General features: G+C 43.4%; 1 protein-coding gene across 3 annotated transcripts in view; it reads left to right on the forward strand.

Moving 5' to 3' along the window:
• PDZD2 (PDZ domain containing 2) overlaps positions 1-25,322 on the forward strand; it is a 373,404-nt gene that overhangs the window by 127,255 nt on the left and 220,827 nt on the right. For all 3 annotated transcript variants that reach the window (XM_059916168.1, XM_059916167.1, XM_059916169.1), the window contains exon 2: positions 7,723-8,562. In XM_059916168.1, the coding sequence (XP_059772151.1) occupies positions 8,087-8,562 (476 nt within the window). In that variant the 5' untranslated portion in view covers positions 7,723-8,086. The remainder of the gene's footprint in view (positions 1-7,722; positions 8,563-25,322) is intronic.

Consider the following 25,322-nt stretch of genomic DNA (forward strand, 5'->3'; position numbering starts at 1 on the left):
TCCCAGAGAGCCCCTCTAGGTCCTCACCTTCTTTAATTCTATGAGAACAGCTCTCCCATCCCCTAAAACCCCAGCACAGACCCTGGAAAGCCTCACTTTCCAGAATCCATTACGTGCCCGCAAATGTGCCGCTTCATGGCCCTTCGCACACTGCGTTCAGTGATCTCTCTCCCCAGCAGACCACAGCCTCCACAGGGCTGGTCATCATTTCTTCCCTGGCCTAGCACCATGCCTGGCACAGCTGATCCTTGCTGCATGAAAAAAAGGCCGATCAAATTCTTCTTCTGTCTCATACACAGCCATTCCGCTAGTCTAGAGCCAGTCAGGTAGACAGTTAAACATTAGCCAGTATCTTGCTCTTCCAAAACATAAGCCAACCTAAAGGAGTCACAATCATTTGATTTATCATGTTTCTCAATCAGTTGTAGGTTTGTCTGTTAACACCTGGGACTGCAGGTGGTAGACGGATTCATGCGGGCTTTTGCTCTTTAAGGGATAGAAACATGCCCTGTTTGTTGTTGTTGTTTTCGGTGGTAGTGGTGGTGCCCCCATATCAAGGTAGGAACTCAGTGATAGCTGCTAATTGACAAAATAGAAGGGCTGATGTTAAAACACTCAGGATTATATTCTGGACCTTGAATTTGAGGGTTAAGGGTGAGTTAAAGCAATGCCTTCATTAGGGATTTTGTTCACCTGTCACAGAATGACTAATTAACAGGACTGAAGGTAGGGGCCTGTTTTTCTCTCATGTAATAAGTCTGGAGGTAGAACACCTAGGGTTGGCACAGCGGCTCAAGGAAGTCAGGCCATTGTCTTATGGTTGGTCACAAGATGGCTACTAGAGCTCCAGCCATCACATGTGCATTTTAAGCATGAAAAAGGAAGAAAAAGATCTGTCATAAAAAAAGGAACCTCTCTGATAGACCCACCCAACACCTCATGGGCCAAGACTATATGTTATGGCTACCCCTCTCTGAAGGAACACTAACAAACATAGTGTTTTGGCTGGGTACTTGTTCTTCAAACACAGATGGATTTCTGTTAGGGAAGAATAGAAGAGAAAGAATATAATGTAGTCAACTGTAGCCACAGTTCCCTCCTGTGGTTCCTCAGACATACCCTTCTTTCCATATGTGGGATAGACTCTCTATTTTCAAGAGAGAAGGCTCTCAAGCTTCATATAGTTAGCATATCAAGATTGGAGCCCTGGATCTCTGGGTGATGTGTGGTTCTCTCCATCAGTTCTGGATATAACTCCTTGCAACTGAGCCCCGACACATCTAACCTGCAGTACTGGGAAAGGTGTACGATAGCTACAATAAAAACTTTCCTTTATAAAAGGAGGGATGGAAAACAAAGCAGTCACTGTCCTTAGCAATGACCAAATTCTCCTGGAATAGCAAGAGTCCAACCCCTCATTCTTGTGGCAAGAACTCCTGTTCCTTGCCCTCCATGGCCCTTGCCTCTCTCAGGGGGCTATTCCTCATTCACTGTTTCCCATGACCACTTCTGTGGTGGGCACGGGGAGGACAGCTTCTCTGGGGCTATACATATCACCAAGCCGACTGCTCATTGATGTGAATTGCTGCAAATCAGGTTGGGGTCTTTAGGCAATAGAGTTCCCTCACAAACTTAGTAGGCTTCTGGTCAATTCCCGATGACTTGTTCCTTTCCTTTCTAGTTCATGAGTTCTGCCCATGTCCCTACATTTTAACTTAATGTATGCTGCTCACCATTGCTGCAACAGCGGCCTCCGGTGCGTGATCACATCTTTGGCAGCAGGCTTACAACCTCTGTCTGATAGGGCACCGCTAGCCCCCTTCTAAGCAAGCAGCCTGTCTCAGCCCTGCCAGGGTCCGAATGCAGGCCTCTCAAGAGACAGATTGCAGGCTGAATGTCAAGCGTGCCTTCCTTAGTAGAGTGGTATTTCTTCCCGTCTCACTTGCCAGCTGAGGAGCGCAGGACTTTGCTGGGAGTGATAAAGCACCACCAATATTCTAAATTTTTCCTACCAACTTCTCTAGCACCACAGTCTCAGTCAACACGTCTGTGACTTTCCACTGCACGGCAGCTGCCAGGTGAACCAAATATTTCACAGTACAGTGAGCGTCACCTTTCCAGCCTACAGTATCTAAGTCCTTGGCATCTCCCTCCCTCCCCCCCTTGCTCATCTAGTTCCACATTTTAGGTTCTGTTACTTTTATTTTATTTGCGTATTTATTTTTTGGCCGTGCCGTGCAGCGTGCGGGACCTTAGTTCCCTGACCAGGGATCGAACCTGCTCCGCCTGCAGTGGAAGCTCAGAGTCTTAACCACTGGACTGCTAAGGAAGCCCCAGGTTCTGTTACTTTTAGTTTCCCCACTTCTAGGTACCACACTGTGCATTTGTTTGGAGTTTAATTCAGCTAATCGGTTGGATTTTGAAAAATCCAAATAACGGTCATTAAACGACAAGGGGGGTTATTTTTTCTTCCATGTCTGCTCTTAAGGAATGCTGGCATGAACCCCACCCAGAATATCCACTTTCATCTCATTGGCCAGGTCTCCGTTGTAGAGCTCTCCATACCTCCTCCAAGAGAGGCTGGGTTTTAGATGAACACATCACCACGTCCAAGAAAATAAAGGAAGAAAGAGGGAATGGCTATCAGATAGACAGTCACAAGCTTCTGACTCAAGCTACCTGCTTATTTATCATAGGAGGTCCATCGGTGGTGGAGCAGAGATCACCAGGCAGGGTGCCCATCCGGGGCAGTCGGGTGCAAGTGCAGAAAGGCAAGGTTGTCCGGAGCAGGCAGGCAGCGTGCTGATGTGGAGAGGAGCAAGGCCCCGTCCCGTGGGTCTGGGCTCTGGTCCTGGCTCTGTTACTTACTGTGAGATCTCAGGCCAATTATTTAGCCTCTCTGTTTCTGTTATTTTTTCTGAGCCTTTAAGAAGTACATACTAACAGTATATCTCCCTGCAGTATTGTTGTGACAATTAAATAAGGTGATCAATGGAAAGTGCTCATTTAGAACAGTGTCTGACATGTGGTTATACTCAGAAAACATCAGCCATTAGCCAGTGTTGGTAAAATGGGGGCAGATGCTCTCGTTTTATAAGGTGGTTATGGGGATCGGAGGGAGAATGAATGAGGCAGTGAGGAAGCAGCCGGCACAGGGGGAGGTTTCCCCTCACTCCCTCCCTGTAGCCACGCTCTCCTTGTCCTCTCTTACCTCCGCAGGCAGCTGAGCAGGCTCTGACCGCAGGGTCTTTGCACTTGCTGTCCCCTTGGCTGAGAATAGCCTTGCCAAAGATATTCTCTCACCTCCGTCTCTCACTTTATTCAGGTCTCTTCCCAGAGGGGCCTCTCCTAATCCCCTCCTACGCCCATCCCTCTTTGTCCTCTGATGCTACCCTAATTCTCTTCACAGTGCTAATCACCATCTGATGTTACCATATTTTACGTTTACTAATGCACCCTCATCAGATCACAGGCTTCATGAGGCTCTGTAGGAACGTTGTCTGTTTTGTTCAGGGCCCAGCCCGTGATGGGCACTCAGTGAACGTCTGTGGAATAAATCAGTAGTAAATATTTAATCAACATTGGTTTCCTTTTAAAATGTGAGCATTTTCTAAAAGTCAAGAGAGGAGTCCTATCCAGGAGGAAGGAAGATTAGATGGAGGTTGAGGAATTTGAACTTAGCAGAGGTTTGAATAGGAGAACATTTAGAATCCAGGACAGTTGGAAGTGGGAGTTAGTACAGTAAGACAGTCCAGTGTAACCTGATTTTGAGACAAGATCTGGATAAGCCAGAAGGCCTTTTCACACCTCCTGCCAGGTTCAGGATTTAGCCTTGGATTTCAGGTGACTCTGAGTCTGTGACTTTGGGCAGATGATTGGTTTCACTTAGTTCACTGTTTCTCTCTCTCTCTTTTTTTTTTTTTTTTCCATTATTGTCCCCCTCCTCTTACCCCAGAGAAAATTTTAATTTACTTTAAATTCTAACACAAGAAATTAAATACTAAGGAATAAGTGTTTGTCAGGTGGGATTGAGCTTTGCAGGGGAGGTGGGGCATTAACCATTATAATATCTAAGTTTTGTGGGTAATGTCACCCTGCTGAGAAAACATGGCTTAGCTAAAAGGGGATCCAAGAAATTTGGTCGATTCTAACACCACATTAGTAAATTACCTCGGGGACAGAAGCATTTATTTTTAATGTTAAGGCTGTCAGCTTCAGGCTACTCAAAATTAATTTAAATTATCATGGTTGTTTGCTTGAGATAGGAAGCTAATTGGAGAATTATGTATGGTAGACAAAACTGAACTGTACCATTGCAGCAGACCGCCATGTGCACAAATTCTACTCCCTGTTGAAATAGATTGATCTTCAGGATGAGAAATTTTTAGACCTTTACACACATCAGCCATGGAGGGATGTTGTTATTTGTAACCATTTGCAGACTTCTGTGTCTTCTCTGGTTCAACATTCTGTTCACTGGAATATTTGGTATTGGAACGTTTCATGGGATATTGTGGAAGAACCACACTTTTCACAGTAGTATTGTAAGATTGTGTGTCTTTGCATATGCCTTGAGTCATCTCAAAATGTTACAGTGTATGGGAATGCTTCTAATTCCTTTTTTTATAGCAAATCGCAGAAAAGGAGTTGATCAAATAGGGGGCTGGAAAGATTACTGGAAAATTCCTAATTATAGGTATGGAATTGACAGGTTATGTAGCTCATGAACACCTTAATAAGACTAAATCTCTTTGAGGGTGTCTGTACACTTGAAATAATTTTTCTTTTTCTGAAAACTCCTTCTCTGCCCTCACCACATTCAGGGCCAGAGGGTGGGCTCCCAGCAGCCATATTGATACCTCTTGACCCTGCCCCCTTGACGATAACCAATTAGACTACTGATAGACAAATGATCCAGTCTGAGCCAATCGGCTTTGCTCACCTCCAATGTATTCATTAAAAACTTCTGAGCTGCACAGAGCAGAAAACAACTCAAGGTAAAGTTTAAAGGTTTTTTGTTGTTGTTGTTTTTAGTTTTGTTTTGCTTTACCTTTTCTCTTTTTCTTTTTTATAAATTTAAGTAGTTAAAATTTTCAAATGTAATGTATTATAAGAATTGATAGGGTCTTTCAGATCGAGGTGGGAGGGAGGGCAGTACAGCCCCATCTAGGATGGGTGAAACCCCGGATGCTGTGGGGAAGCTAGAGCATTCTTTCTCCCCAGTCTTGCCCCTCTGCCTTCTACCAATCATCTTTATTTTATTTCTTGGCAGGATGACTTTCTTTGCTCCTCAGTTCACAGAGCAGGTAGAATATTGCCATCCAGAGGTCCTATTTCAAAAGTTATAGTTCCTGCCACACCCTGGAGACTAGATCCCTTCTCTCAAGGTCTCCATTCTCAGAGAAGAACTCTGTTCCAGATTGCATGAGATGCCCAGCCTGGGACCCATCAACAGGGGCTGGGGACTTATATTATGTGAACGTGGCTGCCAGGAATGTGCCTTCATTAATTCTGTTAAGAGGGTGGTCATAGACTTGTCACCCACTAATTTCCGTTTATTTATGCATCTCCCATTAAACTATGAATACCTTCAAGACAAGGAATTTGCCTTTTTGATAGTATATTTTCAGTGCCAAGTTCAAGGTCTGGTTCTTAATAGATGTTCAGTAATACATGTTGCTTAAATACAAGTTGACATTTGGGAAAAAATTCTCTACTACTCTTAAGTTTGGTTCTCTTCAATCAGACTTATTTAATGAATATCTTACCCAAGATGTTTACTCTGTTTTCATATGTACGGAATCACCTGAACCGTGACTAACGCCTTGAATCACCATCAAAATTTTAATTTTAAACCATCTTTAAAAAATTGTTTTAGGGACTTCCCTGGCGGTCCAGTGGTTAAGACTCTGCGCTTCCACTGCAGGGGGTATGGGTTCTATCCCTGGTCTGGGAACTAAGATCCCGCATGCTGCAAAGCGCGGCTGAAAAAAAAAAAAATTGTTTTAAATTATTGAGTCTACAAGGTGACAGACACTGTGCTGAGGTAGGGAATGTATTGATGAACCAGACATTGCCACTATATTTGAGAACCTCTCTGTGGAGTATGAGAGAACTTAGAGATCATTTAGCTTAACTTTCTCATTTTACAGATGAGGAAACAGAGACTCAGTAAGAGTTGTTAGGCCTGATGGAAAACGTTTTGATTTATTCATAAGATTTTAATACATCTGTGTGGAGTTACTTTTCAGTGAAAGGTGTTATGTATTTTGGCCAAAGGAGACATTCAATTTATGTCCATGTGTGGATTATCTTTTCTTTGATCTTGCCTTTCTTTTTAATAGGCACATGATTACGTAGATGATATTTGCTCAGCTTTTGGTTTATTTGGAACCAACTAATAGCTGGCGCTCAAGTTCTTTGGAAACTCACAACTTACTCTATTGGAAACTTCTTTACGGTTACTGAGTATTAGTATTTATTATTGATGTGGCTTCGGACACCTCTCCCATTTATTTTTATTCCTTGTTAAATCACTTCCTGAGAAGGCTCGAGAATGTTTTCCATCTTTGATGGCACAGTGTGTATGGACTTTCTCTGGGTGAAAGTGAAGTTCTGAGAAGAGACTGAAAGGAGTCATTTTTCTGTGTTTACAGAGGATGGAGGTGAAAATCTCTTTGGTGGAGAAGGAGAACTGGCCATGGAATTCAATTAACCTATCGCCGAGGGGGGATGGATTGCGTGCCGGGCGCTGTGCATGTTCAGTGGGGGGGGATCATTGCCGCCCCCGCTGGGGAGACGCAGCTGCCGCAGACGTGTGCAGCCTGGGGGTACATGGCTGTGTGAGCAGTGTGTCCAGGGCAAGCCAAGGAGCGGCCAGGGCTGCTCCCCCAGAAGCCTGGAGAAACATCTCTCTGCCGGAGATAGCTTTGGGGTTGGCCTAAGTGTAGGCTGGTTTCAGCAGTTTACCAAAGAAAAAGAAGCGAGGCGACTGAAGCTATAGGCTGTAAAGGGACATGATACCCTCTGAGTCTACATGATAAAGCCAGGACCCTCGGCTAAACTTAGGACCGGCGGTGGTCTAGGGGAGAGCCTGCATCTCTCTGCGGTGTTGACCGGCCCTTCTCCTCTTGGTAGCGCTGTTAGAGCAGAGTTCTGGAATGGAGAGACCTCCTGTGCATACACTTGGGCTGATCAAGGCAAATGGACATAGACTTGAACTTCCCAGGAATGTGAGTTCTTAAACATGTCCAGAACCCCTCTACAGTCTTCCAGGGAGTCTTGTCACACAGAGCCTCCGGGGTGGATGTGAGTTTGATGGGGGTTGTCCTGGCAAAAGCCGTCTCATTTCCCTGCTGATCAGGGAAACTTCCTGGGGAAGGTCAGCATTCCGGAGGTTTCTTGTCTGAGGGAAGGGTGTGCGTGCGTGCGTGCGTGTGTATCTGTGCATCTGTATGTACGGGTGTATCTTTGTGTGCATCTGTGTATCTTTGTATCTGTGTGTCTATATGTGCATCTGTTTGTGTATAACTGTGTGTGTGCATCTGTATAGGAGTGTGTGTGTGTGCACAGGGTGGAGGGAACAAAGCTGTGGGGTGGGGAGGGGCATTAGGGTCCCGACTCCAAAAGCAAACACAGTCCTTCCGTAATGCTCTCCCGCCATGCATGCTGTGTCAGAAGGCTCACTGTTGTGACGGGAATTTTTTGTTTTTCCTCGTCCAGGTGTGAACGAGTCCAGGGGAGGTAACCCTGTCGCTGCTGGTGGAACACCTCATTTCCAGGTCCTTTGCACGGGCCTCGCTGTGAAATGCACCAAGCGCGGACCACTCAGACACTTCCTTCCTTCCCTCATTGACACTCTGGGCCCAGCGATTGTTCCACTGTTGTTCTAATTGTGTCCCATCCTCCTCTTGCCAAAGCAAACAGCCAGAACTGGAGTAGGTGTTCCTTAGGCTTGTCTGCCAGCCTGAACATGAACACAGGCAAAGCTGAGGACAGCCCGCGTTCCCGTGGGACGTGGGGCCCCGCAGGGCCCAGCCCCCAAGAGCAGGTGCTCTCATGATGTTGGCGTCTGGCAGTGAGCACCATGCCCATCACCCAGGACAATGCTGGACTGCACCTGGCCCTCCTCTACCAGTGGCTGCAGAACAGCCTGCGGGAGGGCGGGGCCGGGCCGGAGCAGCGCCTCTGCCAGGCGGCCATCCGGAAGCTGCAGGAGTACATCCAGCTGAACTTTGCTGTGGACGAGAGTGCGGTCCCACCTGACCACAGCCCCCCGGGGATGGAGATCTGTACTGTGTACCTCGCCAAGGAGCTGGGGGACGCAGAGACTGTGGGCCTCAGTTTTGGGAACATCCCTGTTTTCGGGGACTATGGAGAAAAGCGCAGAGGGGGCAAGAAGAGGAAAACCCACCAGGGCCCCGTGCTGGATGTGGGCTGCATCTGGGTGACAGAGCTGAGGAAGAACAGCCCGGCGGGGAAGAGTGGGAAAGTCCGACTGCGGGATGAGATCCTCTCCCTGAATGGGCAGCTGATGGTCGGAGTTGATGTCACTGGGGCCAGGTGAGTGGGGAGTGCCAGCTGGCGTAGGGGCAGGATGCGGAGCCCTTGTGGTTCGCTTATGCCTGATGCTGGGATCGGCAGCTGCTGAGGGTTGTGAGTCTTACTGTGGTGATTAGCCAGTGGCATTTATCTTACAGAGGGAAAATACACACCCTAAATTGAAGTTTTTTGGTATTTATATGTTTCTTTTTTTGCTTCCTTATCTCTTAGAAGACTCAGGCTCAAAGTTTCTCCTTTTTCCTTGAAACTTGGGTTAGAAAGAAGAGAAACAGTACATGATAAGAGTATGAGAAATGTCACATTGAGTTAGACCCTCTTTTCCATTCAACCTAGCATCTCACCTCTGATTGGAGCAACAAAGATTAGGTCCTGGTTATGTTTCCGTCTGCCTGTCCCATATCACCTTTGTCATACACTCACAGTCCAGAAGACCCTTGAGATGCTTAGAAATGTCTTTAGACCATCCCCCACCCCGTCAGTTTCCCCATCCTGGAAGATCCATTTGGATCTTTTTTTTTTTTTTTTTTAAACATCTTTATTGAAGTATAATTGCCTTACAGTGGTGTGTTAGCTTCTGCTTTATAACAAAGTGACTCAGTTATACATATACAATATGTTCCCATATCTCTTCCCTCTTGCATTTCCCTCCCTCCCACCCTCCCCATCCCACCCCTCTAGGTGGTCACAAAGCACTGAGCTGATCTCCCTGTGCTATGCAGCTGCTTCCCACTAGCTAGCTATTTTACATTTGGTAGTGTATATATGTCCATGACACTCTCTCACCCTGTCACATCTCACCCCACCCCCTCCCCATATCCTCAAGTCCATTCTCTAGTAGGTCTGTGTCTTTATTCCCATCTTGCCACTAGGTTCTTCATGGCCTTTTTTTTTTTTTTTTTTCCCTTAAATTCCGTATATATGTGTTAGCATACTGTATTTGTTTTTCTCTTTCTGACTTACTTCACTCTGTATGACAGACTCTAACTCCATCCACCTCATTACAAATACCTCCATTTCATTTCGTTTTATGGCTGAGTAATATTCCATTGTATATATGTGCCACATCTTCTTTATCCATTCATCTGTCAATGGACATTTAGGTTGCTTCCATGTCCTGGCTATTGTAAATAGAGCTGCAATGAACATTTTGGTACATGACTCTTTTTGAACTACGGTTTTCTCAGGGTATATGCCCTGTAGTGGGATTTCTGGGTCGTATGGTAGTTCTATTTGTAGTTTTTTAAGATCCATTTGGATCTTATCGGAATGAACATATTTCTGTTTTCTACCCATGTGACAACCTACCATGGCAGTAAGTTACGATTGGACTGTTTTGTTGTTTTCTGGGTGAGTTAGGGTCTCTAAGACCACTCTCAGCTTCAGTGATTTACTTGGGGAACTCACAGAGCTCAGAAAAGCTATTATACTCATGGCTACAGTTTATCACAATGAAAGGAATCAGATTAAAATTAGCAAAGGTAAAGGGTGCATAGAGTAGAGTCCAGGAGAGACCAGGAACAAGCTTCCAGTTGTCCTCTCCTAGCAGAGCTGTACAGAAACACTCAATTCTCTCAGCAATGATGTGTGACAACACTTAACGGTGTATTGTTAACCAGGGGAGTTTGCCCAAGCCTTGGTGTCCAGGGTTTTTATTGGGGGTCGGTCACACAAGCACTCCATGCCTGTGTAGCTGACCTTAGTTACTAAGTATCCAGTCCTTCCAGAGACCAAACTAGTAACACATGGCCCAAAGCCGCCATCATAGATCACATTATTAGCATAAACTATCTGGTGTGGCCCAAGGCCCCAGGTATACAAAGACACTCTTATCAGGCAGGATATTTCAAGAGCTTAGACGTTACCTCCCAGGAGCTGGTCAAGGGACATTCCTTTCTTTGGTATGCACAGGTATTGAATACTCCAAACCTGCCAAGTTAATCCATTACTGCACACCAGGGTTTTAACGATGGGTATATATGAAAGAGACAGGAAAAGAGAAGTTTGAAGATATTCTGAGATGCGTTAAGTTTTGTCAAGCCTTCAGGGGCTCCTGTGAGGAGGTCTCCTATATCCCAGAAGGAGAGAATCATAGAGAGAAGGGCACCTTGGAAATCATGGTGACCTTTTGATGGGGGATACATCTAACCCGAGAAGACGTTGAAGAGAGAAAAACAGTGCAAAAATACCTTGACTCCAATCTTTTCCTTCCCTTCCATCTCCTACCAGAGCTTCCCATCAATGGGAATCAGCCAGGGGCAAGGGATCCCACTGATGTTGTTCATATGTGTGAGCCTCCTGGGATAAAAGGCAGGGTAGAAAAGGGTGGAGAGTGGCTATGGGGCGGGGGGGTCAAACAAGAAGTCATTAGGCACATGCAACATGGTCTGAGTTTAAATGAGCCAGTTCATGGAAAGGACATAGCACAGGGCTGGCTGGTTGATGTGAGTACTTACTCTGTAGACACTTTCACCAGTATTTCCTTTGGGTTGCCTCTTGGACTGATGGGGTGCTCTTGGCTAATGGCTGAGTGCCTAACTGGCAGTTACTGGGAGACACTGCTCATTTTCAGGAGTGATGTTGCAGATAAATGTTTTTATTTGGGATTAGAGATTGCTCTTAGCAAAGGAGCAACGCTGACCCCCATAGCACTCAAGATGCTACAAGGACTTGATAAGGTGACTCTAGTCCCTGGTGGTGGGTTCCTTAGGGTTAGAAGTGGGGATCACTATAAGGCAGCCCTTTCAAAGCTATTCTTGAATGTCCTCATCATTTGCAGCTGTCTGATTTGAAGGGAGTGGGTTTGGATGGAGAGGTAGAAGGAGAAGCATGGAGGGCACATCCAGCAGGAGAGTGGTCAGGAGCTGCAGCTCTGAAGCCAGACAACCGGGGCTGCCTCCCCAGGTTTCCCCACTTACCAGCTGGTCGACCTTGGGAGAATCATCCCTCTCAGGCTCTGATTTACCATCTGTGAAATAAGAACAAATATTTATTGATACCAATGACTAAATGATGAAATAATGCACATGTAGGGCTTAGTACTATGTCTAGTACAATGAATAGTGCTCAATAAAAGCATCAGGATGACTATTGTACATGGAGAGTGGTTTGGAAGACTGGGATTTTGTTATCCAAGAGATTGGTGGAGTCTTTAGGACGTTGGAGAAAGTCTTCCCATACTTGGGAAATGTTCTTTATCTGTTTAGGAAGCTCTTCTCTTGTACCGCTTAAGGCTGTGGAGTCTTTAAGAGGCAAAGTTTTCTGTCCCAGGCTCTGAAAGTATATCTGGCCCTGGAATAAGATGGTTTTACACCTACAGGGGAGGATTCCTTGGTGATTTTAATTTACTCGTTGGAGCAAGTGATAGGATGATGCCCATTTTGCAAAGAAAGAAGATACAGAAGAATAGAAAGGTGATGGGCCCAGGGTCATGAGAAGATGGAACACAGCACTAGACTCTTTCATGGAAGCTCTGAGGAAGGAGCAAGTGTGATGTGATGGAAGAAGCAGTAGGACTGAGCCTGGGATTCTGGGTTCTCTCCACAGGTCTTCTGGAAACTAGCTTTGAGACCCTGGGTAAGTGTGTCGGGATAGTGGAGTGGGGGTGGGAAGGAAGTTAGCCACCTTTGCTAACATATTAGGAGAGATCTATGAAACATTTCACTTGGGCCACCTGAGCTGGTGTTTTGGTTCCAGAAGCCCACAGAGGTGAAGTGGTGTTCCCGTGATGCCCGGCCAGTGATAACTGGCAGAGCTGACTCTCGTTCTCCCTCTGCTGACTCCCAGCTGGATACCCGATCCAGTGCACCACTCCACCTAGTGTGGTCAGGAAGAAACACTCAGGCAGGTGTGGCCGGTGGGCATCTGGGCTAAAATAGCTGAAGATGAGGAGCTTGGGGAACGGAAATAGGAAAAAGGTCAAGGAACAGGCCTGTGGGTGTTCTAAAATGTGCCTGGGATTTGTTTGAATCAAGTATGGTAAGACCTGCAGACAGGGAAATGACTGTCACGAAGGAAGAAGTTTATGCTCACAGATCCCTAGAAACAAGAGGCACAGCACACTGCGCAGGGCCACAGGGGGAAGCACCAGCGTTGGTCAGGAGGCAGAGCGGAGAGAGGGGAAAGCATGGCCCAAAGCCTTTATTGGGGGTTTCAAGGGATGGATTGGGCGAGGCATGGTAGGTACACTGAGTAATCCTAGGATAGGATAGGATAGTTTGAGTAATTTTGGCAGGCTCTGAGCTATACGGGTGGTCTCTAGTTGTCCAGTACCTGACCCCGGGTGATTTAGACAGGGGAGTATGGGCTTGATGTGTGAGAGTTTGATAAAGAAGACAGCTGGGGTGTGGGCTCTGGGCTGGTTGGTTAGTATAGCAAAGGCACATTCCCAGGGGAATTGTTTGCTATATCTAGGAATTAGCTGGCCCCAGGGTGGTTGGGGGGAGGGGACGGGGGAGGCAGTCTCTCCAGAATCAAGGCCCCAAATGCCAGAGCATCAAGAATACAGAAACTAAGGAAACAGTTAATGTACTGGGCTTCTAGGAATTTTCCATGGCTAAGGAAGTAAGTTCTCCAAACATAACTTTTTTTTTTTTTTTAAACATCTTTATTGAAGTATAATTGCTTCACAATGGTGTGTTAGTTTCTGCTTTATAACAAAGTGAATCAGCTACACATATACACACGTTCCCATATCTCCTCCCTCCTGCATCTCCCTCCCTCCCCACCTCCCCATCCCACCCGCCCCCCCAGGTGGTCACAAAGCACTGAGCTGATTTCCCTGTGCTATGCGGCTGCTTCCCACTAGCTATCTATTTTACATTTGGTAGTGTATATATGTCCATGACACTCTCTCACCCTGTCAGATCTCACCCCTCCCCCTCCCCATATCCTCAAGTCCATTCTTTAGTAGGTCTGTGTCTTTATTCCCATCTTGCCACTAGGTTCTTCATGGCCTTTTTTTTTTTTTTCCCTTAGATTCCATATATATGTGTTAGCATACTGTATTTGTTTTTCTCTTTCTGACTTACTTCACTCTGTATGACAGACTCTAACTCCATCCACCTCATTACAAATACCTCCATTTCATTTCTTTTTATGGCTGAGTAATATTCCATTGAATATATGTGCCACATCTTCTTTATCCATTCATCCGATGATGGACACTTAGGTTGCTTCCATGTCCTGGCTATTGTAAATAGAGCTGCAATGAACATTTTGGTACATGACTCTTTTTGAATTATGGTTTTCTCAGGGTATATGCCCAGTAGTGGGATTGCTGGGTCGTATGGTAGTTCTATTTTTAGTTTTTTAAGGAACCTCCATACTGTTCTCCATAGTGGCTGTATCAATTTACATTCCCACCAACAGTGCAAGAGTGTTCCCTTTTCTCCACACCCTCTCCAGCATTTATTGTTTGTAGATTTTTTGATGATGGCCATTCTGACCGGTGTGAGGTGATCCCTCATTGCAGTTTTGATTTGCATTTCTCTAATGATTAATGATGTTGAGCATTCTTTCATGTGTCTGTTGGCCATCTGTATATCTTCTTTGGAGAAATGTCTATTTAGGTCTTCTGCCCATTTTTGGATTGGGTTGTTTGTTTTTTTGTTATTGAGCTGCATGAGCTGCTTGTAAATCTTGGAGATTAATCCTTTGTCAGTTGCTTCATTTGCAAATATTTTCTCCCATTCTGAGGGTTGTCTTTTGGTCTTGTTTATGGTTTCCTTTGCTGTGCAAAAGCTTTGAAGTTTCATTAGGTCCCATTTGTTTATTTGTGTTTTTATTTCCATTTCTCTAGGAGCTGGGTCAAAAAGGATCTTGCTGTGATTTATGTCATAGAGTGTTCTGCCTATGTTTTCCTCTAAGAGTTTGATAGCGTCTGGCTTTACACTTAGGTCTTTAATCCATTTTGAGTTTATTTTTGTGTATGGTGTCAGGGAGTGTTCTAATTTCATACTTTTACATGTACCTGTCCAATTTTCCCAGCACCACTTATTGAAGAGGCTGTCTTTTCTCCACTGTATATGCTTGCCTCCTTTATCAAAGGTAAGGTGACCATATGTGCGTGGGTTTATCTCTGGGCTTTCTATCCATAACTTTTTTACTAGTGAATAGTCATGGCTCTGAACTTCCCTTTTCTGATGGGGCTATTGTGTGTGTGCTGGATGATGAAGGGCCAGGTAAGGGAAGGTCTACCCCCAGAACCCCTCAGATGTAGGGGTAGGAGAAGGAGAAGGCCAAGACCCTCTGCTTGGTCTTCAAGACAGTATAAAAGTGAATCAAGTAATGAGGCAAGGGCTCCTGGAGTCCTGACTTCTCAATACCCATAACAACCAGCAGGTTCACAAGACAGGAGAGAAAGAGACAAGGTCGATTTTTCAAGATTCACTCCTTAGTTCTCTGGCATAATTATAAGAAATGCTGTTTATTGAGCAGTTGCTACCATAGGGACACTCTGCCATCCAGTGTGATTTAATACATACCACAACTTTATAAAGGACAGCTTTAGATGGGAACCTTGACCACAGAGAGGCCATGTAACTTGTCCAAGGTCACCTAAGAAAGAGGCAGAACCAGATGTGAACTTGGGTCTAGCTGCCACCACATTCTGTGTTCCTAACTTCTGTGCTGTACTACCTCAAGTCTGCACCAGAGTTATACTTTGGTCCTTGTCACCTTTACTTGTGAGCAACAGATTTCAGGTGTCAATCCACTAACTTCCCTACCCCCCCACCGACACAATAAGTCATCCACAATATCACTTGGAATTATAATAGGGGGCACTCTTTTGGGCAATCCATTCTGTTCCTTCTCTTGAGTTTGATTTAGAATTCAAAACTCCCTTAGATGATGTTATGGGGTGAATCGTGTGTCCCACCCCCCAAATTCACATGTTGAAGTCCTAACCCCCCAGAACCTCAGAATGTGGCCTTATTTGGAAATAGGGTCATTGTGGATGTAATTAGTTAAGATGAGGTCGTGTGGGAGTAAGGTGGGCCCCGATCTAGTAGGACTAGTGTCCTTATAAAAAGGGCAGATCTGGGGATAGACATGCACACAGGGAGAATGCCATGCGAAGGTTGGCATCATGCTGCCGCAAGCCAAGGAATTACGAGAAGCTAAGAGAGGGACCTGGAACAGATATTTCTCCAGTACTCAGAGGGAGCATAGCTCTGCCAACACCTTGATCTTGGACTTTTAGCATCCAGAACTGTACGACACGTTTCTGTTGCTTAGGCCGCTTGGTTGGTGGTACTTTATTTTGACAGCTCTAGCAAACTAATGTACATGGTATTCTGACCCTGTCACCTATGGCTAGTCAGTTATTCAGGCAATTTCCTCCCTGACGAGGTCACTCTGGAAACTTTAGAGCACTGTGGATGTTTTCGGAAGAGAACACTCTGAAGATCGCATGTGTGCTAAGCATGGGAGAAGCAGGTGCCAAATGTAGGAGATGAGGTCATGGTTGGCTTATTTTAAAAATTCGTTTAGGGTCAATTTGGAAAATTCATCCCTGGGGGAAGAGTAGAGAATTCACAGCCATGGGTTTGACACCCTTCTGCACCCCAGAACCGATTCCAAAGCTTAACCTGTTACTGTCCCAAAATTGCAGATCCCTTTCTGCTTTTTCCCTGACTGACAATCACGAGGTCGGCAGTTTGCTTCCAGCATCCCCAAGTAGCGCTGGGAACCCCTCGTTCTTTTGAGTGGTAACAGCATCATTGCAGAGTGAACTTCTAGAAAATTTTCTGAGACGGCGAGGGATACCAGTAACGTTCGATGTCACATGCCCCATCTGTCAGGCGTAGCTGATAACACATGGAGGAAAGTTTTTGTCTGCGACTCTATCATACCTACTCCGGGGAAGATGAGATTTTCTGGAATGTTCTGTATATGTCTTTTTGGAGAAGGGAGAACTGGGAAGGTTTTTTAGATTATTTCCTACAAGGAATACTTTGTAACCCCATTCCCTCCCTCCCTCCCTCCGCTAGCTTTCTATAAGTAAACCAGATCTGTTCCCTGCGGACAGATTGTTCCAAATTGGTAACAAAATGTGGAATTAATTAAAACACAACCCACACACCAAAACAAAAACAAGTAGCCTTTTCTGAAAAGTAAAAGGGCCCATGTTCCACTTAAAATGTATTTTTCAGGATGTGAACCTCAAGTGGACTTTTTTTGTCCATTAATACATATGAGCAGGGCACAGAGCAAAGAACAGGGGCCTTGGAGAGGTGGACCTGGCTTCCAGCCCCGCTTATTGGCTGTGTGGTAAGGTTACCTCAGCCATGGGATGTTGATGCTTCCCCCAACAGGATCATTTAGTGGATGAGATAAGATGATTTATTTAATGTACTGAATAGGCCTCTGGCACATGGTAGATGTTCAATCAAAGGTAGCTTTTAACACCCTTCCTAGTTGGCTTCAGGCGACCTGACCCCAGGGCACAGCATGAACCAAGAAAAAGCCTTTGAGTTTGAGGGGCAGAGAAGAGCCTAAAACTCTGGCAGTTTGCTCAGCAGGAAAGGGAATAATCTTCAGCCCAGAAACCGGGGTGATATTCAAATACTGAGCGACCTGTATGGCGTGGGTACCAGCCTGTAGGAAAGGATGCTAGTGCATCCTGGCGCCCCCCCAGAGCCAGACTGCACCTTTGAGTTACTGGGGTGTGAGATATATATGTGGTCCCAGGATAGGGGCCAGGGTGCTGGGCTGGCAGGAGGACCTGGGGCGCTCAGGGCGATTGGCCAGCTGGTACAACGGCGTTACTACTGGGCGAACTAGCTGAATATCAGCCCTGGCCAGAGGTAACCTTCAGCACAGTACTAACTGCGTGTAAAATTAAATTTAGAGTTGTTACAAGCTCAGACACCGGTTACCCATGGCAACCCTGAGTTCTCTCTAGGTTATAGCAGATTTTAAACAGAGTGTCAGGAGGCTGCTAGAAGGTGTTACTTGGAAAAATGACTGCAGGTAGTGATGTAGGAGATTGCAGGAAGGAAGAATTGCCAATTATAGCTTTATAATATAGTCTCTGGGGACATTACGCACGAGGGTCCTGCTTACCTGAATACTGTGCCCAAAGGCACCAGTGCTCTATTCAGGACTGTATATATACTAAGAGGTAGTCATCATGATGACCTAGAACATTCAGGAAAGGTTAAATTATATTCAGTTTTCCATTTAAGAAGCCAGAGAGGCGTGTAATACACTTCAGAAAGATTCTATTACAGAAGGTTAAAAGGAAAACAAATTTCAGCATTTAAAATTCAATTATCTGGAAAAGTCACCACGTGGAACAGCCCATTCCCCAAGGATGCGGCGTCAGTGGAGCATTACAAGACCTTACATTCGTGCCCACTTCGTTCCTCTCAGCCTGCTTTCCCCACATGCTACTGCATTTTATGTCTTGTTTTCTGGAAGGTAGCCCAGAGTTCATCCAAGTCCTATTTTATCATCGTACCAAGGAGGAAACTGAGGCTCCAGGAAGTGGTTTCCTGGGGTCAAGAATCTTCTTAAGAGAAGAGCAAGGACCAGAATTCAGGGCCTCTGGCTCAAATTCTAGAACTTTTTCTTCAACACTACAAACAGTAACCAATGAAATTAGAAAAAAATTTTTTGCACTTTACTGTTGACGGTAAGAAACAAATAGAAAATCAAGTTTTTCTACATATTTCTACAACCATTCTCTAAATGGATGTTGGTTACATCTAGAACCTTCCTTCTCAACAAGAGTTTAACTTATAGCCGCTTCATAAATGTGTAATTGATGACCCTTGGACTGAACTTTCCCTCAGGTCTTCCAAGCACTTTCTGGGCAAGGCTGTAGACCATCTTCTGCCATCGCCTGCCCTCTTGTGGTTGAAGTCGAACATGGTGCTGGGCATTTTAGTCAAGCTTATTATTCATTCGGCTGTGTGGGTTTCTCAACTGTGCCGTTAGGATGGTGTTTTCAGCCTTCAGAGCTCTCTCTAGAATGGGAACATCTGAGCCATCCCTCAGCAGAAAGGGACTCGGGCATCATCCCTCTCCTCTTTGGTACCTGGTGTCCTCGTGCTGCCCCCAGGAGGTGCCTCATCCCTGTTCCCCCCTGGCATCCCCTCCTAACACTCACAGCCCCGGTCCCCTACAAGTAGGTAAGTAGCTGATCTGATAAGCCCACTGGTGCTTAGCTCTTGGCGACAGATGGTCGGGGGAAGTTGTCCTTCCCCAGCCCAGCTTAAGCCTCCTGGAATCAGAAAGCCTCAGGGAAGGGTGAGTAGCAGGGCAATGTCAAACACTCCGCCAGCCAATGGGGTGGATTTCTTTAGAAACCTAGCATCTTTGGCGAGCCCTCAATTACAGCCTGCAGGCAACTCCAGGGCCACTTACAGAGCAGCTTTTCAAGGTCCGTTTGTTCTTGTGAGGGAAAAGATTACATTAAAGGAGCCACTTTTCATGATTTAAAAGTGGGTGAGGTTGCAGAGCTCCATCCAGAGATGCTCTTTCATTTCATCCCAGTGACCTGCTTCTTCTGGTACCCCCCATCAGAGCCACTGCTGGGGGACTGACTTCAGCCATGGGAGATGGAAAACCCAAATCTCCCACTTGAGACACTCGCTTTGAAACTTTCAGCATTATTTTTGAGAATTGTTGTAACTGTAAACCATATAGAGGAAAAAAGGATTAGATCATCTCAGTGTGATTATAGTTCTACCAGCCTGACTTCATAGCCTTCTCTCTCTGGGCACTCCTGGGCCATATTCAAGAATTTTGACTTCTACTTCATCTTTATGTCCGGGTATTAAATAAGTGATAAGCATTTTTATTCTCTCATTTTGAGCACCAGATGCCCTCAAGTGTTTTTCTTTTCCAAAAGGTCATTGTCCAAACTTCAGCACCTGTTTCGATCCTTGTTCCTCTCTAGTCTTCTGGAGTGGAGGCAGGTAACCATGTGGCCTGACTTCGCTGTTCCTAATTAACCTGTTTGCCAAGCACAGAGGTTCGGAGACTTGAACTCCTGTCTTTTGGTGTTGGACTATGGGTTGCTGCCTTCTCCTGGATGGGAATAAAATCTGATATTTTCAGGACCCGTGTGTGTGTGTGTGTGTGTGTGTGTGTATCTTCTGTGCAATTTATAATAAAACATGGGTTTTCAACAGTTACATAGATTTCTTCATGGGCTTCTTTTTTGATACATGATCTTCCTTCAAAGATTTTGAGGGTATGAGTTTAAGTTATATTATTTTAAATAAATGGTCATGGAGAAGTGGCTTCTAGTGGCATTTTGGATGACTGGGCTTTCCAATGTTGAAATGGACAGAGCAACCCCAGGTTGAGTATCCGGGTCCTTTGTACCCCTGAGCCACAGAAACCTGGATACAGGGGCATCAGCGATGGTCTAATAGCTGATTCATTCCCATGTTATCTCATTCAGGGTTCTTTCTTCACCAGAGAAAGGATGATTCTATCATTTACAATGTCTCTTGGGCTTAAATTTAGACATTGGGGAGGTGGGGGAGGGAAAGGGGGAGGACTGAGCTATTTCCAAGGCTGAAGTGCATATTTGTTCTGCCCTTAAGCTGGACTTGAAGGTTAGACCATTTAAATGGAGCTAGGATTTATTAAGAAACTTTTGACGTTTGGGATCACAGATATATTTTCACAAATGTCCCTGAAGGAGGTCTGAACTGTTATCAGGGGAAGAGGAAGTAGGTGTCCTTCTTAAAAATTCAAGCTCCATTAAATACAGGTCTCTGTCAAATTGCATGGCAAGTCTTGAGGGTTTTCCCTGACTCAAGGGTTTTATTTAGTCCAGATGTCCATTCCCGTGAGGTTCCTGTCTGACCCAGTAGAATAGGCAGAGAGGACTTAAATGGCAGTCACCAGAAATGGTTCTTGCTTGAGAAAGTTCATCGTCCAAGTGGGATGAGAAGAAGATCCATGGGGTGAGGGAAAAAATTATTAACATCTCAAGATATATTTTTATCTTAAAAAAATAAGAAATTGAGCTTGGCTAATATTTTAGACATGGATTGACAGTGGCATCCTTATTCAATCTGTATGTCAGAGGATCCCATGTCCTGTGTGGTATGTGACATGTCCTGAGGGAAGAAGAGGTGATCCACAAAAGTCCTCTCACCGATTAATTCACTTTTGACTCATTTCAAGGAAATATAGTTTATGTAGGCTCACTCAGTGAAGTAGGCTTATGAATTAAAGTACGTATTTTGTAGGATTTAAATTAACTTTACCAAATGAATAGATTAACTAAAATTCTTGAGGGAAAAAAAAAAGGATTAAAAATAATTAATGCAGGTGTAAGCAAACCATAAGAAAATGGCTGGGTTGACCCTTTCTTTACCACTGGTATGTGCTCAACCACATTATAAGGTAAACTGATGACAATCTATTCAGAGTGACAAGAAGTCAGACAAAAAATGAAAATTCAAAGCTATCAAGAGACTATGTGAAATACAAATTTCCAGCCTCTATTATTAAAGAAAAACCTCAGCGTAAACAGATTGTACCTTGAGTTAATCCCTAATTATGGTGGGAAGTCATGATAATTAACAAGATATTTAAAATCTAAATATCCACCACGTGAATACAAATAGTGTTAAATGTTTTAGCAATGTTTAAAATTATGCAATACTAAATCTAGTCCAGAATTTTAGTAAACTGAATATTTTACGAGCCTATTTGGAATTTCTTTTTACTTAATGGCTTAAGGCAAAATGTCACATGCCATTAGGAAAACCCTCATTCTCACTGATGTGGTAAAAATAGCTAAAATAATACATAGAAGACAATATAGCTACAAAATAAAATGCCTGATTTTTTCAGCAAATTCTACTAAAAGGTACACAGAAACATTGCTGAAGTTTTAAAGAAACAGTATGCCATGTGGCAGTTTGCTGTATGGTTTGAGAAAAGTATGGCTGTTTCTCACATGTTCCAAATAAGGGTATTTGCTTGGTTCTGCTTCACTAGTGCAATAGGACACCTACTTATGCATGAGTCACTAAAGAAAAGAGGTACAAGAAAGGATATATTTTTAAAAGGCAGTGACTTCGTTAGTTAAAATAATGCTTTATGGGGAAATTATATAAGGTAACAGCTGCTTTGATTAGAATTTTAAATTCAGGATAAGGTTATAAAAATAGGTCAGAACATGAAACTGATTCACTGCATTGGTCCTAGGAAAGCTGATACAGCCAAGAAGCTAAAGACAGAAGTGCCCAAAATGCTAAAGAATGTCATCAGTATGGTTAATTCTGTAAAAATAAGACTTTTTAAATTAGTAGAATTTTTACTCTTCTCTGTAATAAGATGGGGAATGACCATGGAAATGTTTTACTCTGTAGAGGTCTGATGTTTATCTTGAGGCAATGCATTTAGTGTAATCCAACTTAAAGATGGCTGTGTAGTTTTTTCCTTCTACAAAAAAGACAGTTGTTTCACATTTACCCACTTTATCTATGAACAAGTGGTTCTCAATGGCCTGCTTCCTGGAGGCTATTTTTTAAAAAATTTTTATTGGAGTATAGTTGCTTTACAATGTTGTGTTAGTTTCTGCTGTACAGCAACATGAATCAATTATACGTATATCCCCTCTTTTTTAGATTTCCTTCCCATTTGGGTCACCACAGAGCATTAAGTAAAGTTCCCTGTGCTATACAGTAGGTTCTCATTAGATATCTATTTTATACATAGGGGTGTATATATATCAGTCCTAATCTCCCAATTCATCCCACCCCCTGCTTCCCCTCCTTGGTATCCATGAGTTTGTTCTATACATCTGTGTCTCTATTTCTGCTTTGCAAGTAAGTTCATTTGTACCATTTTTCTAGATTCCACATATAAGCAAGATTATATGATATTTGTTGTTCTCCTTCTGACTTACTTCACTCTGTATGACAGTCTGTAGGTCTATCCACATTATCCACATCAAATGGCCCTATTTCCTTCCTTTTTATGGCTGAGTAATATTCTATCATTTATATGTACCACATCTTCTTTATGCATTCCTCTGTTGATGGACATTTAGGTTGTTTCCATGTCCTGGCTATTGTAAATAGTGCTGCAATGAACATTGGGGTGCATGTATCTTTTTGAATTATGGTTTTCTCTGAGTATATGCCCAGGAGTTGGAATGCTGGGTCATGTGGTAGTTCTATTTTTAGTTTTTTTGAGGAACCTTCTACTGTTCTCCATAGTGGCTGTATCAATTTTCATTCCCACCAACAGTGTAGGAGGGTTCCCTTTTCTCCACATTTACTGTTTGTAGATTTTTTTTGATGGTGGCCATTCTGACTGGTGTGAGGTGATACCTCATTGTAGTTTTGATTTGCATTTCTCTAATAATTAGTGATGTTGAACACTCATTATTAGTGCCTCATGTGCCTCTTGGCCATCTGTATGTCTTTTTGGAGAAATGTCTATTTAGATCTTCCTCCCATTTTTTGACTGGGTTATTTGTTTTTTTGACATTGAACTGTGAACTGCATGAGCTGGTTGTATATTTTAGTAATTAATTCCTTGTCAGTTGCTTTGTTTGCAAATATTTTCTCCCATTCTGAGGGTTGCCTTTTCATTTTGTTTATGGTTTCCTTTGCTGTGCAAAAGCTTTTAAGTTTCATTAGATCCCATTTGATTATTTTTGTTTTAATTTTCATTAATCTAAGAGGTGGATCAAAAAAGATCTTTCTGCAATTTATGTCAAAGAGTGTTCTGCCTATGCTTTCCTCTAAGAGTTTTATACTGTCTGTCCTTACATTTAGGTCTTTGATCCATTTTGAGTTTATTTTTGTGTATGGTGTTAGGGAGTGTTCTAATTTCATTCTTTTACAGGTGGCTGTCCAGTTTCCCCAGCATTGCTTATTGAAGAGACTGTCTTTTCTCCATTGTATATTCTTGTCTCCTTTGTCATAGATTAGCTGACCATAGGTGCGTGGGTTTATCTTTGGGCTTTCTATCCTGTTCCATAGATCTATATTTCTGTTTTTGTGCCAGTACCATACTGTCTTCATTAATGTAGCTTTGTAGTATAGTCTGAAGTCAGGGAGCCTGGTTCCTCCAGCTCCATTTTTCTTTCCCAAGACTGCTTTGGCTATTCGGGGTCTTTTGTATTTCCATACAAATTGTAAAATTTTTTGTTCTAATTCTGTGAAAAATGCCATTGGTAATTTGATAGGGATTGCATTGAATCTGTAGATTGCTTTGGGTAGTATAGTCATTTTCACGATATTGATTCTTCCGATCCAAGTACATGGTATATCTCTCCATCTGTTTGTTTCGTCTTTGATTTCTTTCATCAGTATCTTATAGTTTTCTGAGTACAGGTCTTTCGCCTCCTTAGGTAGGTTTATTCCTAGGTATTTTATTCTTTTTGTTGCAATGGTAAATGGGATTGTTTCCTTAATTTCTCTTTCTAATCTTTCCTTGTTAGTGTATAGGAATGCAAGAGATTTCTGTGTATTAATTTTGTATCCTGCAACTTTACCAGATTCATTGATTAGCTCTAGTAGTTTTCTGGTAGCATCGTTCGGATTTTCTATGTATAGTATCCTGTCATCTGCAAACAGTGACAGTTTTACTTCTTCTTTTCCGATTTGTATTCCTTTCATTTCTTTTTCTTCCCTGATTGCAGTGGCTAGGACTTCCAAAACTATGTAGAATAATAGTGGTGAGAGTGGACATCCTTGTCTTTTTCCTGATCTTAGAGGAAATGCTTTCAGTTTTTCACCATTGAGAAGATGTTTGCTGTGAGTTTGTCATATATGGCCTTTATTATGTTGAAGTAGGTTCCCTCTATGGCCACTTTCTTGAGAGTTTTTATCATAAATGGGTGTTGAATTTGTCAAAAGCTTTTTCTGCATCTATTGAGATGGTCGTATGGGTTTTATTCTTCAATTTGTTAATATGGTGTATCACATTGATTGATTTGCTTGTATTAAAGAATCCTTGCATCACTGGGATAAATCCCACTTGATCATGGCATATGATCCTTTTAATGTGTTGTTGGAGTCTGTTTGCTAGTATTTTGTTGAGGATTTTTGTGTCTGTGCTCATCAGTGATATTGGCTTGTAGTTTTCTTTCTTGTGACATCTTTGTCTGGTTTTGGTATCAGGGTGATGGTGGCCTCATAGAATGAGCTTGGGAGTGTTCCTTCTTCTGCGATTTTTTAGAAGGGTTGAGAAAAATAGGTGTTAGCTCTTCTCTAAATGTTTGACAGAATTTGCCTGTGAAGCCATATGGTCCTGGACTTCTGTTTGTTGGAAGATTTTTAATTACAGTTTCAATTTCATTACTTGTGATTGTTCTGTTCATATTTTCTATTTCTTCCTGGTTCAGTCTCGGCAGGTTGTGCATTTCTAAGAATTTGTCCGTTTCTTCCAGGTTGTCCATTTTATTGACATATAGTTGTTTGTAGTATTCTCTTATGATGCTTTGTATTTCTGCGGTGTCTTTTGTAACTTCTCCTTTTTCATTTCTAATTTTATTGATTTGAGTCCTCTCCCTTTTTTTCTTGATGAGGCTAGCTAAAGGTTTATCGATTTTGTTTATCTTCTCAAAAAACCAGCTTTTAGTTTCATTGATCTTTGCTGTTGTTTTCTTCATTTCTATTTCATTTATTTCTCCTCTGATCTTTATGATTTCTTTCCTTCTACTAGCTTTGGGTTTTGTTTGTTCTTCTTTCTTTAGTTGCTTTAGGTGTAAGGTTAGGTTATTTATTTGAGATTTTTCTTGTTCCTTGAGGTGAGATTGTACTGCTATA

This window comes from Balaenoptera ricei, chromosome 3, assembly GCF_028023285.1.
Source record: "Balaenoptera ricei isolate mBalRic1 chromosome 3, mBalRic1.hap2, whole genome shotgun sequence".
Classification (NCBI taxonomy): Eukaryota; Metazoa; Chordata; class Mammalia; order Artiodactyla; family Balaenopteridae; genus Balaenoptera; species Balaenoptera ricei.